At 53.6% G+C, this 18,611-nt stretch overlaps 1 protein-coding gene across 1 annotated transcript; it reads left to right on the forward strand.

Moving 5' to 3' along the window:
- Positions 1–6,516: 6,516 nt before the first annotated feature.
- On the forward strand, positions 6,517–7,082 carry HRG_11291 (MYND finger domain-containing protein; the record flags this gene model as incomplete). Its single annotated transcript, XM_044869761.1, has 2 exons — positions 6,517–6,645; positions 6,840–7,082. The coding sequence occupies 2 exons, from the start codon at positions 6,517–6,519 to the stop codon at positions 7,080–7,082; spliced, it is 372 nt and encodes a 123-aa protein (XP_044715023.1).
- Positions 7,083–18,611: the final 11,529 nt, after the last annotated feature.

The following is an 18,611-nucleotide window of genomic DNA, read 5'->3' on the forward strand; positions in this document are numbered from 1 at the left end:
CTGTGACGCGTAGCGCGACGCGATGCCAGAGACGCTTCCGGGGATATACCTCTTTTAGGGCAATAAGGCGGGCTGGGGTACCCTAGTTATACATCATTACAATCCTCGTTCGTTTATGAGGCGAATAATTCTGTCGTTGGCCCATTGCGGGCTAAATTGGTAAAGTTATGGCCAGTTGAAGTTGAAACGTGTTTTAGCGATGAATAGAGCCCTGCCCTAAAGTGCAAGGTGTGACGTAGTATTTTAGCTCAATTTACATCAATTACGCCCAGCACCTGTGCCAATGCCAAAGTACTGACCCCGTAACAGATGCTATCTGATATCCTCTCGACGGAACACCTCATCTCCACAGTTGCGCCCACTCAAGTCAATTAGATTTGAGGAAAAGGGTAATTCGCCGAGTCAGACGACCGAGCAGATATTTTGTGCCTCTTCCGCAACCGGCTCTTGCATTATATTTAACGCCTCGCGAAATTTCTCTGGATGGTCTCGGAATCTACCACGACGTTTAGATATCTCAAATTTGCATGTAGTGGATAGTGGGATTCGCACGTCTTTCAGAGCTTCAAAGCTTCAGAAACCATCAGCCACGCGGCGGTCAAAGCATTGATGAGAAGCAACAGTAATGGCTTACCCTTCTTTCATGGCACTTGCACTATCCGAGAAGTCAGCCATGTCTCAATCTGATGTGCTCTTTCAACCTTACTAGTCTCTTACCGACCGGTTATGTTCCCCAAACTCAATTTGCTTTTCTCGAAGCTCGGCGAACTTTCTCATATAATCCTCGTGTTGAGACTTTAGCGTATCGTGAATACTCTGGAGGAGCCTCGATCTGGATGTGATCAGCCATGGCGCAGCTATTTTAGTCGACTGCGCGAGTTTGCTTACATCTGATCGGATTGCGGCTCCAATGCTCCAGCAGCTTCACTGTTTCGCGTTTGGTACCTTGTTCGCTGCCTCCGAGTAAGTATATTTGGATTTTCTGGGTGAACAGAATCTTCTTCTATCTCAAGAGACGGGGACCTGGATCGTCCTCGCAGTGGACCGGCTTGTGCTGATTGTCTCATACTTGGAAGCCCGGCCTTGCCCTTATCGCGGCGCGAATGTCCAGTCGTGGGAGCAGGACCCAGTGGTTTGCCCTGGGTTTGACTAACCATCTTGGATTCTCGATAGTTGTCTCGAGGCTCCTCTTGCGGGTCATCTTGAGGACCGAGCAGAGGGTCCGTCGGGCCATGAGGTCGGCTAAGACAATTCACAGCTTGGTGCCTTTCATGTGGTTGTTAGTGATGAAAGAGAATTGCAGGAGAAGACGAGAGATTACTGAAAGCTAGGGTTTGGATTCGGGTCGAATGAAGGAGGCTGGTGAGTTTGGTATGTTTGGTATGGCCAATTGGAAGGCTGTTGAATAGGAAAAATCGGTTGCTGCTGCGACATGTACGGAAGATGCTGTTGAGAATAGCTGGAAGGTACCTGAAGTTGCCAATTAGACGGCTGTTGCGGAGGGTTGGCAGTTTGTTGCGAGGCAAATTTCCCGATTGCTGGGGGAAGTTGACACCGCTAGTACCTAACATGTTAGGGTAATTGAGTTCGACGCGATTCTGACATAGCAAATTCGGAGTAAATATGGTATGTAAGAAAGAAAAGAGCGGCAGAGAGCAAGGCCAAAAGGGCCATAGACTTTGATACGGCTCAACGAGGGCACGCGATCTGCTCGTCCTTTGTTTTTGTACTGAAGAGTGTGAAAATGGAAGAACCATTCGCCACCAAGAAGCTCCGTCTTGGATTTGCTGCATTGTCGAGAGCCTGATGCTCGTGTAGGCGCAATTAGACATTTGGACAAGAAAGCTCTGCAACCGCTCAACCGCTCAAAAAAAATGTGATTCCCTTCGTGACACCCAGGCCAAAACATGCCCCTGACTGCTCCCGCACTATACCGGCAAGTGGTGTAATACGTACCTGACAAGGGTCTAGACTTATTGCTTATATTGCTTATGCTTCACACCACTTGAAGCCGCCGAAGCACGCTCCAGCCACGCTTCAGTCGGAATGCGCTCCTGCTGTCCTGAGCTTTCTCGACATAACCTCAATCGTTCAAGTGTGGCAGCCATCTTCGGCAGAGGGTGTGAAGGAGGACAGTGTTTGGGACGGATGTGGCGGCTTGCGAAGCGATGCCTCAGAATCCTTACTAGGTGGTGCATCATGCCTGGGTAAGGTGGTGTGAAGAAAGACTGAGCGAGCTAGCTTGCCAGGTGTGATGATGTGGATGGTGTGACGCAGCCTACTTTGGTGCTTGATGGTCAAATGCGACGAGGACACTCATGTTGGCTAGAAATGCGGCAAAGGAGCATTGAATTGATTGTCTCCAATGCTTTGATGTTTTACTCCTTACCACAGTCACCACGGGACGAGCCGCGAGGTTGCTGCACTGCCTCGCGACCTCGAAGATTCACATTTCCTCTTTTCCTCGGCAAAGAGGAAGTACCTGAATTCTAGGAAGCCGAGTGCGCCCATATCAGGCTGCATCACAAGAATCTCACTGGAACAGCTCAAAGTTCACGCGATTAAAAGAAATGTCGCGCAAAAGACATAACAGAATACAGAAAGAGGCAGCTCGCAAGAGAGGGCCCAGTCTGTTAAACAAAGTGTTACGTAACTGGCTTCACATCAGGGAAGTTTCCAAACGATCAAGAAGTTCCCAGCCGCCTGAGCACCTGAACCCAGCGTCTTCCTGGCTCCCCGCCCATCATCGAAAGGCACCTCCCACGCATACAGATCCCGTCGTTGCTGTTGCGTTTGAGTCTGACGAGCGATACGTAGTTGTACAGGCATAGGCCTCGCAGGAGCTCTCCACGGCGTCGGCGGCGACGGCGGGACCGGCAAGTCGCGAATTATCGAGGCACTCGTCCAGTTTTCCGTTGAGGAGGCTTTCGAATTGCCTGCTGATCACGGCGACGTCAGGGACTGCCGCAGCGCGGATTAATAGTAGCACGATCCAGCCGCGAACACGGCTAGAGATCTTGACGAGCGACTGCCAAGCAAGCGGATCGGCTCGTCCATGGCCAATCTCGGATGGGTTGGCAGGAGGAAGACATGCTGGCCATACCATGCGCTATCTTCATCAAAATGTGTCTCCATGATATACCGGTACGCTGGTCTGTGAGCAGAGAATTGTTGCAACCGCGGTAGAGTGATGGTGAAGTTGTTGTTGGCGGCGGGCTGGCATGACTACCTTACCAACTGTTGTAGAGACGAGTTGCGGGGAACGGGTTGGGCGAGGAAACTCGGGTGTCGCTCCTAGACCCTTCCGCTGCTGCCTGGTGGGGACAGCAATGCTACTCGACGCCAGCTCACTCTGGCCGCAGTAAAGACGATTTTCCTTATCATGAAGGGGTTGCAGCCCTTGCAGCTCAGTACTACCAAGCAGCCAGAAGCTAGGGTGTTGTCAATCGCCCAAGACGAGGACTTGCTGCACTGTTGTGAAGCCAGAATCGGCCGCAGGTACGGTAACGGGAATCACAGGCACCCATGATGAGCGGAAGGGTCTAGGAGTGACACCCCGCGTTTTCTGTACCCAACCTTCTCCCCCGAACTTCTCCTGTGCGACAGCTGGTAATTTTGTCCTACAGTACCAATCATCCGCCAACCACTCACTTGAGTTCACCATTATTCCGCCATAGGATAGAACCGCTACTAGATGTCCAAAGGCACATGTTCAAAGGCTCATACCGGCGGCACAATCACAACCGCGGCCAGCCAAGCCCCTGCGAGCAGAGTCCCCCTGCCTGGCCGCCCCCTGCCAAAAGTATTGCTTCCCAGAGAATGAGGCAATGACAACGACAATAACGACGACCTCGAAAGCGGTGTCGATACTCAGGCTGACAACCCGAGGGCACGACCCCATCTAAGCTTGAAAGCTCGCAGGACGACAGCCTCGCACGAACCAGCAAGCGTTAGGCAGTTGTATTCACCGGTGAACGACGATGACACCTCGCGCGAGCCCAGCTGCGTTTCCAATACAAGCGGAGACATGGGAGGCGTTACGACGACTGCCTGGCGGGGCTATAGAGCTTCCAACCGATCAGCGGGAGCAATATTTGCCTTTACAAGTTCCATTATACGTGCCATCTCGCACTGAATGATCGCCTCTTCATTACGCCTGTTGGCCCTAATGGGGTACCGGTAAGTATCTGTCGATACTGGCATGGGTGCAGAGGAGCACGCAGGCCATTGGACCACCAGGTGGGCGCCACCGGACATTGAGCCGGACCGGCCGCCACGTCTGGAAAACGACATCATCCACTGATCCGTCATCAGTCAGATTGATACAGCTTCACAAAGCCGCAGGCGCTTCTCGGAGGATGATTTGAGCACAAAAGTTGGCAAATATTCGAAAAAGGTAGACAAAGCGATACCGGTACCTGGCAAACACACGCGAGCTGTGTATGTTGAGGCGGACCGGCCACCACGTCTGGGAAACGACTTCATCCACTGATCCGTCGTCAGTCAGATTGATACCGCTTTACAAAGCCGTAGACGCTTCTGACTTGAGCACATTGTCACCTCATCGTACATCTCTCGGCCCGGAGGCTTGCTAGGCGGAGCCTACGGCGGCATGGCGGCGAGCCGGTCGTGGACAACGGTCAGTGCCGCGGGTGGAGGGCTGCCAGCTCAAAAGTCTGCTCGGTGATGAATTGCGACGTGACGGCGCGGTCTAGAGCTAGCCTCTAGATGGTAGCCAGATACGCCGGACGGAGAATGGCGGGCTTCTGGATTTGCGTCTCGTATCACACCGTTTCCGGGCTGCCCATAGCGACTCGCATACACGCAGGAGAACGAAAATAGGCGGGGGTGCTCCTTAACCAAATACATGGCGCCTTTCCATTGCGCCGACATCCCAAGAGATGTGAATGTTTTCAATGGCCTGCAGTAGAGGATAGGGAAGAACCGTGGCCACAAGATCGTCCACCTTGTTCGGAAAGACGACGATATGCCCTTTCACGTGCTTGCGGTAGCTGATTCCCGAACGGGTCTTGTTGTCGACCGTGAACTTGGTGATATAGCCAAAAGGTGCGTGCAGGGCAATGAGTCTCTCTTCAACCGGAGAGGTCATCAAGCTCGTCGGGGTACCGATGTTCGCAACCGATGGCCATGTTGTTGACCGAGCAGGCTTTAGGCAGCCGTCCACTGTCGAAGCTGACGCGACACTCACGGCACACGTCAACTCTGGCGCCCTCTGGTGACGGAAGGCACGCGCTACACTCTTGGATAGTCCTGGTCGCCCGCAGCATGGAGGGCGACAAGAAACCCTCCACTGCATGGTGGCGAGTTCGCAAGGCGGTGTCTTCCTATAGCAGAAGACGGTGGGAAATCGGCAACGTCCGTTCTTCGGTAAACGCTTGGTAGAAAGATTTAGCAGCCTCTACCTGGAGGGCAACGGGGACATCGTTGCACCAGGATCTTGTTGATGATGCCTGCTCCTTGACGCGGAAAGTGGCGTTATAGTGATGCAGTATGGATTCGACAGAGTCTCGTTGAAGTTGAACGGTTTCTCGCATCGGCCGGGGTCTTTTGGGAGCGCTGGCTCCGTCGGCGGTGGAGGGGAGGCGCTTGCTCTTGCCCAGGTCGTTTCGGTGATGGAGTGGTTGGCGGCTGCGTGTGCGGTATATCGGTATTGGGCCTCACGGCGGCGGGTTCGGTCTTCAGCGCGCTGGCGGTCCATATCCTGTAACACACGAAGAATCTCGTCGTTGGGAACTCTGACAGGCTGTGGCCGGCGCTGCGACTGAAGATCCTTCAGGGTGCGGCGAACCTCTTCGGGGGAAACCCTGGCCGTCTGTTCTCGCGGCATTGCGATCGAGGATGACTAAGATCGAGTGCCCGGAGGAGGAAAAACCGGTTCTGTTCAAGAAGAAAGACAAGAAGAATTCAGTCCCAGTCAGGTTCGTCAGCAAGAAGGAAAGGAAAGGACTTTGGGGTGTTGAAAGAGCTGCCTCCCAGGCGCTGTCGATAGGTCTCTGGAGCTGGCGGAGGGGGGGTCAGTCGGAAGGGTCAGTCGGCCGGGTAGTGGGGCCGGGGCGGTCAGCGCTTTTTGCGGTGCGGGGAGGGAAGAAGGCGTTGTGCCTTGACGACTCGGGCATCAGTGGCGGTGCAGTGGCAGGAAAATGCACGGGGCGCTAAGTGGTCCGAGCTTACGGAGGGGGCGGAAGAAGGAGCCTTTCGTTCCTCAAGGCACGAAAGGCACAGGAGACAGGAGACCGGCCCCTTTCAGGGTCCGCCAATGCCTTGAGGAACGGGACGAGAGTTGGGCATAACCGAGCGCGAGAATTCGGGTTGGTTCTTAGACAAGTTCTGTTGGAGAAGAGAGGGGAGTGCGGCTGCTTGGACCCATTACAGCACCTATCCGTTTAAGCCTAAGCTACCCCTCATCTTCTCCCTGCGGCATAAATGAGCTTCAAATTGATTCGACATTTTTTCAGAACGCAATCTTCACGATTTGGTCATGGGAATTAGGTCACCATGGCCCTTGAGTGCAATAGCTGCAAGAAGTCGCCGCCTGAAGTCGCCCTCAAGAGGTGCGCGAAATGTTCCACCACGCCGTACTGCTCCAGGGATTGCCAGAAGACAGACTGGAAGGTCCATAAGAAGGTTTGTGGCAAACAGGCCGATGCCACGACATCGTTTCAAGATGGGCCTACAACGGCAAATTTGTCGCCTCCGAAGGGGTTGGAACAGGGCGTCGCCCGCCCTTCACGCGTCTTGAAAATCGCACTTGGCTCCATGATCGATCGGAAAGAGATGTCTACGGGTTGCTGATCGACGCTTACCGACTGCGCGCTGAGGACATGTACAACATTGAAGGCGAAGCAGACGCGGATAGCATATATGGTGGTGCCGGCAACGGGCTGCGTGGCTTCAAGCGCTTCCTGGAGCGCGTCGAGCGTTGTCCCGGTTTACTGCCGCCATGGTGGGATGCAATGAAGAAGAAAGAGTGTGAGACACTCGGTATGACCCCATCGCAATGGCACGACCTACGAAGCGCGGTGGAAAAGAGCGATATCATCGAGCAATATGGGGATTCCTGATTCCCGATGCAGCTTCGGATGTTTGCTGAGTCCGTGTATGGTCGAGCTCCGGGCGGGACAAGTGGGACGGCGATGAGGCAAATGATGGTCGCAATGGAGCAGGGTAAAGCAGAGGATGGAGTCGCACATGATGGACATGTCAGCAGCCATGCTTGGTCGGTGAAGGGATAGGCTTGATTGGTCGACAGCACCGCAGATCGAGTAGAAGCTGGCCGATCGTGGCTCGACATACGAAAGGTCAAACAATCAGGATGGCTACCTAGTATACTGCCACTACTTTTCGAAACCTTGGTCCTCGTATAACCGTCTCGTTTCCGCGGCCAAGTTCTTGAGTCTCTGCATTCCATCAAGTATGGCCTGATCCAGCCCATTGCCAATGAAATCATGGTACCTCACGGGACCAAGAAGCTTGATGCCCCGAAGCGAGGTGCACCTGGACAGTTGCACATAGAGGCTCGTAAAATCGCACTTGGAGGGTTCACCATTGGTCACACAATTTCCACGCAGCTCCAACAGTACTTCCACGAACGTTTTACCCTGGGCTTTGTAATCAGTGAGAACGAACGCTGGTACAACGGGCAATCCACGTCGCGTGCATCTTGCGGACAAGAATCTGAAGTGAGAGTTAGTCGAATCGAGCGTATGTGACATGGGTCGGATGAGCACCGTCCCCACCGGGAGGGACGGTATCGCCAAAGCCTTCGTCTCCTCGGACTGCAGAAGAATGCCGAGCGGCGGCCCGAAGTGGATGGTCACGTCATCTGCCAAGCAGTATCCTGGGTGATTGGGATCGAGTATTACGTCAACGGCAAAGTCGGCCCCATTCACAACTTTCAAGCCAGTGTAGATGTTCTTGTTCACAACCACAGGCATGCCCTGGGCATAGAAGAAGACGCCGGGGACCTTGCAGGCGGAGTCGTCACCTTTTCCCATGGTTCGCGCTACGATGTTTGGAGAAAGCGAGCCGTTGCGCCAGGTGTGAGTCGAGACAAAGATACGGATATGCTGCTTGTTGAAGCGCGCCCAACCCACGACAGCTTCCATGTTGAGGGCCCACCGGGTTCAGTGGCGTTATAGCACGCAAACCATCGTGGAAGGTGATTTGGGAGCGTCCTACGATGTTGGCGTTGAGCAAGTCGAGGTCTTGCTGGGTCTGGCGCCCGTTACGAACTCGATCTAGAGTGCGCGGAGCTGGGGATCGTTGCGTGCGCGGACTTGGTCTTCGAGGAGCACCACGGTTTTGAACAGATGCCACAATCTGCAGCCGCTGTGGTGAGAGATTCTCGCTTGTCGCAGGGGTCTCTGTTCGGTCCGGCGGTCTGATGATCAGTAGGCTTGTTTCGCACGGGCGAACTGGTAGTCTCCCATCAGTAGAACGACAGGCATCCCACCAAACGGCTCGTCCGGACAGTCACGGAGTACCTGCAGGTGACGACTGACGTTGTGCAGAGTGGCTCCTCCCAGCATGCTGACCTCGTCAATCACGAGTACCAGCTTCTGTTTCCATATCCACTTCTTCGCCTCCGAGAAAGGCCTGAAAGGGGGAGGCGGTTTGTTTGGATCGCGATGGGAATCCAACCCACACGCTGAGTGGATGGTCGTGCCGCCAATCTGGGCCGCCGAACTGCCTGATGTGCCGGTTATCTGCAGAAGGTGTGGCTGATTTCTCGCCGCGAACACGTCCTTCAGGGCATCGATGATCCTCGACTTTCCCGTGCCGCCTGGCCCGCCGGTATACTGGAGATGTTGACCAGCTGAGTCCTGATTAGCGGTATACCTGTCCAGAAATGCGCAAACAAGTTGAAGGGCCATGGCCTGTAGATAGTTCAGAGTGAAGGTGGCCGCAGTGGCGTGTCCCATCTCCGCGAAGCTAGCCACCGGCCCATCGGACTGACGTCGACAAGCATTCGAGGCCCTTGTTGATTGAGGTCACTTCCCGGCGGCGCAATGGTGGGTTCCGTATCGCCGTAGCGAGCTAGGGTATCGTCGATGTCGGCGCCATCCGCGGAAAGCATGGTCCCCTGAGAACCACTCAATGTCGTCTAGCATCCGAAGATGCAATAGTTGTTGGGCCTTGGTCGCTGCTTGGACATCGTCTCGAGATATTGGGAATTGGCACAAGCCGTCACCTTGATCATGGGCTATATTCCGGTACAGACCCTCTTGACGTTGGACAAAAGGTTGCTCTTCCTCAGTCAGGTTCTCTTCGCACAGATCGTGTATTAAACCTCCAAGGACGGTGGAGTCTTTTGTGGCGTCCGTGTCCTGCACGGCATTTCGCAAAATCTGGAGTAGAGCTCTGTAGGCCTGACGATGAGCCAGTGCTGGAGACTCTTCTTCGTATCGGCCATCGTCAAGTGGGTACTCAACGTCAATTGTGTCGTCGACTCGTCGCCCTCCGATCGACTGGCCCAGAGCTTCGCGTCCTTACGCGCGTCTTCGACAAGACTTTCTCAAAAGACAAATGTTAGAGACGTAGAAACGGATACGGGGACAAAGGCCCGCCCGATGAGTCGTCCATATGTCGGTTATATCACCTAGGCTCTCAGAAATGAAGTTTTCCCAAGGGACGAATAACGCCAAATGTAGGACAGAGTTTCTACAGAGAGTGTCAGACGGAGCCAAACGGTGCCGGGGTTAGAGCGTACCGCTTAATATAGACTGGGTGATCGTCCTCATGGTCGTCGCTGATGTATCCTTGGAAGATCGGGACGGCGTACTGGTGGCCCTCCGAGGTGCGACGAAGCGCTTCAGGTGAGACCGTGGCTGCCTGTTCTCGTGGCATGGTAAACGGAGATGGTGGGAGGACGAGTGCTAGGAGGAAGCAAGAGAAAAGAGGCAAACGGTCTGTCGCCGGGGTCCGGGAGCAAGAAGTCGATCATGACATCTAGTCGTTACATCTAATAATGGTTTCGAATGCTTATGGACGGAAAAGTCGGCCGAAGAAGTCTAGAGCACCCACGAAGGCAGACCTTTGATCCCGTGGTGGTAAGAGACGGCGGGGTAGCCGGGGTTAGAGGTGAGGAGGTAGGAAGAAAGCGGTAAAAGAACCAAAAAAGTTTATGTTCTCCCACAGGATTGAATGGTTTCTTGCGCGATTAGATGGCCCTTGCGATGCGGGTCAGACTCCCATCGGATCTGTTGGTGGAACGTTATGCCAATACACATCGGAATAAGAAGGGGGTCACACACGAAGGTTCAAGATGCATGTTCTATGTCTAAAGGGGCAGTCTGAAGGGGCTATTTATACAGGAGGTCTTACGGACTTCTGGGGACCTCCTGAGTAATGGGCTCTACCCACGCATACGTGGCTGTGCCCACGCATAAAAGGGGTTGCCTTCCTTACTCAGGAAGTCCTCATGCGTTCCTGCTATATAGGCCAGGAATCCCTTCTCCGGGTCCCTCCCTAACAGGGCTACCCCGGTCCACCGACAGAAGGATATAAGAGGAATTCAGGCATCAGATGACAGCTTCCTTTAGCTCGGAACCAAGCTTTGGGCAATTCTAGAATAGGCTTAGCGACTCTTATGTAGTGCCTCCGACTTCCGTCATGGGCGGAAAAGAAACATCATCATCAGATTGCACTGATCGCGAAAGTCTACCTGCGGCCATGTTTGCTTTCCACACCGCAACCACAATCAAGTCTTTCACATGATCCTTTTCCAAGGAAGCTGTAACAACGGGTGCTGTATACCGTCAAAATGAATGTATGCATTTGAGGGCATTGGGTGCAGTTACCGTGACAAGGTTCTTCGTTGATGCAGCGGCAGTCAGCTCACTCAAGAAATTCATAACCTGCGACTGGTTCCCCCATTTTCTGGTGCTTTCCACTTGATGATTGAAGCGCCAAGGAAACATTACGTGGCAGGTGAAAGACATCAGGCCGTTCAGGACGGGATAGATGGTACCGACACTGCACCATTCTTGGCCACCTAGTTGCACGTTAGAAAAGCCTACGCTGCATCATCGCGGGACGTACGAATCTTGATGTTGCCAGCCAGGTCGGCTAGCACTTGGAACTTGTCGAACCTTGTATGCCGAAGCCCATTGTTTTCGAGAAATACTACGCCTTGCAACACCTGTGGCCGTCAACGAAGTCCCTTGCCAGCTAGAATGCTGAAGTCTACCTGACCCAGGATTGCTGCGACGTTTAGCTCGCTGAGTTCGGCGTACGCTTGCGCACACACGTCAATAACCTTTATGGGCATAATATCAAAATAGACGATTGCCTCGTCTACTTCCGAGGGGAGGATGGCGTAGACATTAACGAAGCTCTGGTGCCGAATGCGTCGGAGAAAAGACAATTTCTCTGCCTGATTCGTCCCAGTGAAATAACGCATAACCTTCATGCTGCGGTAGATGCGGCCGGATGATAAGATTTCCACCACTATACCGCCATCGATATCTTTACCAATGATATTTATCCCCTCTTGGTCTGATATCGAGCACAAGATGCCGTCACCGGTGGTAGAGTCGCCCATACTGTCGCTCATGGTGCCACGCATAGAGGAAAGATAAGACTACTAGGTTTGCGCCTACGTTGTAAGTAAGCCGATTTCCTTCATTCAAATATATATCGTAGGCGTAAATCGAATGTAAAAGCACGTTTGGGCTTTATGGCGGGTTGTCGACCGGCGTGCAGCGTAAGTAATGAGAGCTGTGCCACAGGTCGAAATAGCGCAAGAATCGACTGAGGCGTTCGATAGCCTTTTCTGGCTGAGTTGCATTGGGAGGTTAGGTCTTCGTGGAACATTTGTCGAAAGGTAGAATCTGGCTGGAATTCGGGCAGCTGGCAATGAAATACCCGTGGCAGAACTTTGCAAGACGACAAGGCGCAAGCTTGAGGTCGTCTAGATATGGACGACAATGAATGGCCTTTAACAACCAATCACTCGCTTGCATTAGTTCCCAGAAAGCACCGATAAGGGTGATTTCATTGGTGGGTGGTGGATGGCTGATGTGGTGATGCCGCGGCCAATTCGAGGGCGATGATCGTTGACGACTTACGGCCGGTTTCCCCGCGTCTGCTATTCGTCACGCATCTGAGGCTGGATATGGCTGCCGATATCTAACTTCAGCACTCAAACATCTCGCGGCTAACTAGTTGTCTTGCAACACTGGCTGCCATGAGCCCAGATGGTGATTCAATATTTGCGACAATAGTGCGACGCACACTGACTTTGCATACAGCAGGGAGGGATTGCTTGCCAGATGACAAAAGCTGACCAGTACGTCATATACATCACGACGTCGATTACTATTGTTAAAATAGCAAAATTTTGTATTATGCCCGGAGGGAATCCCCTCTAGGATCCCCTGCGTTAGGTGATTTACGGTTATAGACATATGTCGCTGTTTCCGCAATCTGTCCATGATCGGTGGCTCTGTGCAGCCGGTTGGCTATCGGACTCAGTGCAAAGCACTCGTCCTTTGTAGGCACCCACAAGAACGTGACGCCGCGATCTCTTTATCGGATATTGTTGGAATGCGGTCATATATTTGTAGGATTATGCACTCAACAGATCCGGCATGGGCACTGCTACCCGCCTTGACATTCCCTTCAGCATCGATTCCGATACTGGTTGGCAGCGGCAGAAAGAAAGTGACCAGCAGCTCCTCGGCCTGTTCCGCCCTGCCCTCGGCTGTAGATCCGTGTGCCCTCTTCAGAGCGAAACGGCGATTTGTGTCGCCCATGCAAAAGAGCAGACGCAAGGTGGCCTGGTAACCGATCAATTGGAGGTGGTTAAACAGTACACCTTTGGCGCCATGTGAAAGCCGAATGCGCGTATTGCATGGCCTAGAATCTGAAAAGGCCATGGAGGCGGTGGTCAGAATGGAGGGGATATTGATCGCCACGTCTTCGTCGCAGAGAAGAGGCCTTGTCGGCGTGGGAGGTTGCGTTCGGAACACGGCAATGAACGGCGTCGACGAATGTGAAGCCAGATGTTCCGTTACAATAGGGAGGCGGCAAGAGAAATTCCCTACACGGCCGAGCTCGAGGCGATAGCGATAGCACTCAGGTGCGTGCCGGCCGGAGTGCGGCGCCGTATCAGCTCGTTGGCGGAGGGTTGGCACGACTAGACTACCAACCGTTGCAGAGACGCGATACAGAGGAACAAGTTGGGGCAGGAAACTCGGTGTCGCTCCTAGACCTTTCCGCCGCTGCCTGGAGGGACGCAGCGATGCCACTAGGCGTAAGTTACTTTCTGACTTGCAGTGAAGACGATTTTGCTTCCGGAGAAGTAGGTTGCGGTAGTTGCAGCTCAGTACGTTCATGTACCGTTGGAACGATGCCGGGGCGCCGCTCAGGCCGAAAAGGGCACACGAGCCACTCGTACAGCCCAAACCTCGTGCGAAATGCGATCTTCCACTCAAGTCTCGGAGCCATACGGATCCTATGGAAAGCGGCTACTACGTCCAATTTGGTAAACCACTTGGCCTTGGCCAGATTCTGCAGGGTCTCCGCGATGAGGGGCAGTGGATATCGGTCGCGCTTGGCGATTGCATTCAGCGCTCGATAGCTGCAACAAAATCACAGCCCTCCATTCGGCTTCCGCACAAACAGCACCGGTGTGGCAGTCGCTGAGCTACTCGCTCGGATGAATCCTCTGTCCAACAGGTCCTTCAGGGTCTTTCGCAAGGCCAACGGCTCTTCTCGTGACATGTTGTATAGTGGGCCCCATGGAAGGGGTGGCTTGTTGCCGTTCTTGTCAGGCTGCAGATTGACTTCATGGTCCATACCCGGTCGACGTGGCGGCAGCTTCATTACTTCTTCTGGTGAGAATAGATCGCGGAATTCTTTCAACACTTCTGCCGGGACCTTCTCTCGGATCGACTGGCGGCTTCGGCCGAAGCACCTTCTGTATATCCGACAAGCTTATTGCCTGTATCGAGATCACGTTGCACGTCTTGGTTGGTGAACTCGAGGGCGGTGTCTGGGCGATGTTCATAAGAAGTCTCGGGGATGCTCTGAGTCGAGGTCGCCGCTGTGGTCAAGGCTTCGACTCGCTCCCGAACCTGTCTGATCTCCTCCTTTCGTATTCTAAAAACCTTGTCGCGATTCCTTGCTTTCGCAGATGAATGCCTCGTTTAGCTCGTTCGTTGACGTTTGAAGCGTCGTCTAGAGTTTCTTTAGTGCTGTGGGTGACTGGCTGGTCGGATAATGTAGGGGTTTGCACCTTCGGCGCCACTGAGGCTGTCAGTGTCTGACACCTCCTCGTAAGTGGCCATTTTTGCCGCTTGCCGGTTCGAGGCCGTCGCCCTGCGAGTGCTTTCAAGGTTAGACGGGGCCGAGCCATCAGGTTGTCAGCCTTAGTATCGACACCGCTTTCGAAGTTGTCGTTATTGTCGTTGTTTATTGCCTCATTTTCTGGGAAGCGATACTTCTGGCAGGGTCGGCCAGGTAGGGGGACTCTGCTCGCCGGGGCATGGCTGGCCGTGGTTGTGATTGTGCCGCCGGTACGAGCCTTTGAACGTGTCAAATTACCAGCTGTCGCACAAGAGAAGTTCGGGGGGAGAAGGTTGGGTACAGAAAACGCGGGGTGTCGCTCCTAGACCCTTCCGCCCATCATGGGTGCCTGGGTTCCCGTTAAACCGTACCTGCGGCCGATTCTGGCTTCACAACAGTGCAGCAAGTCCTCGTCTTGGGAGACTGACAGCACCCTCGCTTCTGGCTGCTTGGTAGTACTGGGCTGCATGGGCTGCAACCCTTCATGATAAGCAAAATCGTCTTTACTGCGGCCAGAAAGTGAGCTTCCGTCTGGTAACATTGCTGTCCCCACCAGGCAGCAGCGGAAGGGTCTAGGAGTGACACCCCGAGTTTCCTCGCCCAGCCCGTTCCCCGCAACTCGTCTCTACAACACTTGGTAATCTGGTCATGCCAGCCCTCCGCCAACCACTTGACTTCACCATCACTCTACCGCGGGGTTGCAACAATTTTCCGCACACAGACCAGCGTACCGGTATAACATGGAAACACGTTCTGACGAAGATTCCGCATGGTATGACCAGCGCGTCTTTCTCCTGCCAATCTATCCGAAATTGGTCATGGGCGAACCGATCCGCTTGCTTGGCAGTCCTCGTCCAGATCTCTGGCCGTGTTCACGGCCGCCCCTTGGTCTTTGGAGAACCTGCAGGTGGAGTGGATCGTGCTACTGTTGATCCGCGCTGCGGCAGTCCCCGACGTCGCCGTGATCAGCAGGCGATTCGAAAGGCTCCTCCTACTGAACAACTCGACGAGTGCCTCGATGATTTGCGACTTGCCGGTCCGCCCTCGCCGCCGACGAACTGGCAGAGCTGGCCGACATCGCCTCCGTCGGTTTGTCGCATCAAATCGAGCTGGCGGCATATAATTGAGAAAGCGATCGACTGCGTTTTGTTCAGCGTCAGCCGTGTTGCCCACTCTCTGCCCGCCGCAGAATAAGAGGTTGATAGGCCAAATCGGACCTGCATTCCCGCCTCTGCGTCGCCTGCCTGGCAGCACGCTCAGTCATCGTTCGCTGCTATCTTCCACATCGATAAGATTGCAGTGACTTCTCAAGCTTGGACTCACCAGGGGTCAGCGTCTAACATTCACATACGCTGACAGTTCATGGATGCTGTCTGCGCCAGATTGTAAGGTCAGGCCGTCGTCGCCTCAATCTGGCTCTAGCTCTAACTTACCAACTCTTCCACGCGTGCAACGGGGACCATATGGCCATCATTTGACTGTAGGAGACAAAGCCAAAAGTCGCATCTTCCACACCTGGTCTGATAGAGATGATCAATGACCCATCACGGGCTACCCTGTCATGAGTGGGAGGGTACCTCAAGCTACTTGGCGCTTAGCTGGAAATGGCTGTTTATTGGCAATCATGTGTCAAATAGGCCGCGGTTTTTTGTAAGCCTGTTCTGCCTTGCAAAAATCTGCAGTAGCACTCGTGTACACTTTGAGCCCCACAAGGCGCTAGGTAGCGCGTTCACTATTTGCCAGGGTGTCCAGCTCAGCACGCCCAATTACGCCAACTCATTTAGCGGAGTGTCATCCCCACATGATTGGCTCAATTTTGGAGGTCTAGTCTATGCTCACCCTGGTGTCATGTTATGGAACGCAAGCCACCTGGGCTCACCCTCCGGACTCGACTGTTTGTCGACTTTACAGCAAAGCGCCATCGATGATCGGAAGGGCTGGAGTAGCCCTAAGCCGACACTTCGCTAGAACTCTCGATTTCGACTGGAAAAGCTGCCAGCGGAATTGGAGGACGTTCTACGGACCGGACTGTGAATTTGGACCAGCTCGGAGGACAGTTCGATCATTAAACACTGACAATCTGAACCTCAGGAATCAAGTTTCATGGCTCAGCTTGATCGTTCACGGCTCTATCTGAGGATCTTCCCCGGTGACCTTTGTGATCGCTTCCATGCCCACTCGTTGCGAGAGGCGACATACCGTAGCAATTGTCATGTTGCGGCTTGCGATCGCTTGCTGCAAGCAGCCACCACTTTAGGTTTAGCAGAGTCCGGCCAATAGTTAGGCCTGCCGAGCGCTGTTGCATAAATAGAACCCCTGTGCCCCCTCTCTCCTCTGGCCGCCATTCCCTTCCGCATATCACGCCGCAATGCATGACATCGGTTCCAATATTGTCGTGGCGTATTCGCTCGCTTTGTGTGCAGCGTTATTATTCATTGCCTGTGTCCATTTCCGCTCAGAGCTGAGCAAGGTTCGAGACCTCATCCGCGTCCCCGTTTTAAAGCATCTTGTCTACCGTCCGGCTCTCGGAAGCCGAATCCTCGTAGATTGGAGCCGCGCGGACATATTGACACGGCTTGTCTACCTGACCGCGACGATCTTCTGCCTTTGCTTCAATAGTCACGATATCGCCTCGGCAGGACTGCGCGCAGCCAACCTTTCCCTGATACACATGGTGCTCCTGTTCGCGTCGCCGCACCTTGACTCCCTGTCAAATGCACTGGGACTGAGATGGCGCTCTGTGCGTCGTCTGCATGCTTCAGTTGGTGTGATGGCCTCGCTGCTACTTGTATTTCACATAGTTTGCGTCCAGGTTGATCGTCACCCGTTTCCTTTGGATAAGCCGGAGAATCTCTGGGGTCTTGTAGTGAGTGATCTGGTTGAAGAACCATGTCTGGCGCGTTGCATATATTCTGACTGGTTGAATTCAAGTCTTCGTCTTCACTGGGCGCACTTCTCTTGTCTGGTCCATTCTTCAAGAGGAAGTGGTACGAATTGTTCCTGCGTCTTCACCAAGGTCTGGCGATCCTGCTAGTTTACGGGCTCTGGACGCATCTAACCAATGAACCGCTGCTCCCACGCATCTATCTCTACTCTCTCCTGGGCATCTGTGGATTGTCCGGTCTCTGGATTGGCTTCCTGATGCTCCGTCGAAATGCAGTCTTGTCCCGCGGCTTCCCCAGGGCTACAATTACGCAGTCCCGTGGCGCCATAATCGTGACTGTAGCCTTGTCACGGCCGCTTCTTGTAAAGGCCGGACAGCAGATAAATCTCTGCCTTTTTATGCCAGCGACGAGCTTTCGATCCCTGTTTCAGAGCCACCCTTTTGTAATAGCATCTTGGTCTGACGCTCCTCAGTCCTCCCTGGACCTCCTTATTGAACCTCGACGGGGACTCACGCAGCAGCTTCTCGCTCGCAGCAGCAAAGACCCGCACTCTACTTGTCCAGCCATGTTCACCGGGCCGTACGGAATAAGTGTTCCGGTTGGCGAGTACGGAGTCGTTTTGATGATTGCGAGCGGGTTTGGCATAGCGGCCCAGCTGCCGTATCTGAAACAACTCTTACATGGGTACAATAGTCGCAGAATACGCACGCGCAGGATCCATCTGGTGTGGAAACTGAAGACATTTGGTGAGTAGAGAACTATGCACTAGAGCGTGCAAGCGTGCCTTCTCACAGATCTAGAACTACCTCGCAATCGAGCGGCTGCTCAACAATGCTCTGGATGATGACACCCTGGATGATGGTTATGTGAGTGTACGTGCGTCGCTAATGGAGTGTCTGCTCACCGTAGACAAAGATACTGCAGATATCGGTTTACGTCGAGCACGCGAAACGAGATGACAAAATAAGTCCCCGCGCCAACGTCATCAAAGGTGTCCCGGATTGGGACACCATCGTCAGGGAGGAGGTAGCAGGAAAGCATATCAAGAGGGTTCAAGAAGAAGCCAAGACTAGAGAGAATATGATCGTAACAGGTAAGAATTCAGTGTTTCCCACGATGGCGCCGCTAACACGCGTAGTTTCTGCATCGTCGGGAATCAGGATCAAAATGCAAGATGTCGTGCAAGGGTATATAGCCAAAGAGGTGGAGATGGTAGAGCTGGACTACCAGCCAGACGAATAGCTATAGCAGTAACAAAGAGATCACAAGCAACCTATTTTCTTATATGGCATATCCACTTGTAAAGGCGCTACTGCTTGTTTCGCCACCCTAGATACTCGTAGTCTGGTCTGGTCCAAGCCATCACGAACGACGTTAATCCTTTGAGCCTCTCCTTCTGCCATGAACGAAGGAATG

The sequence above is a fragment of the Hirsutella rhossiliensis genome (genome assembly GCF_020360975.1).
Source record: "Hirsutella rhossiliensis strain HR02 chromosome Unknown scaffold00020, whole genome shotgun sequence".
Classification (NCBI taxonomy): domain Eukaryota; kingdom Fungi; phylum Ascomycota; class Sordariomycetes; order Hypocreales; family Ophiocordycipitaceae; genus Hirsutella; species Hirsutella rhossiliensis.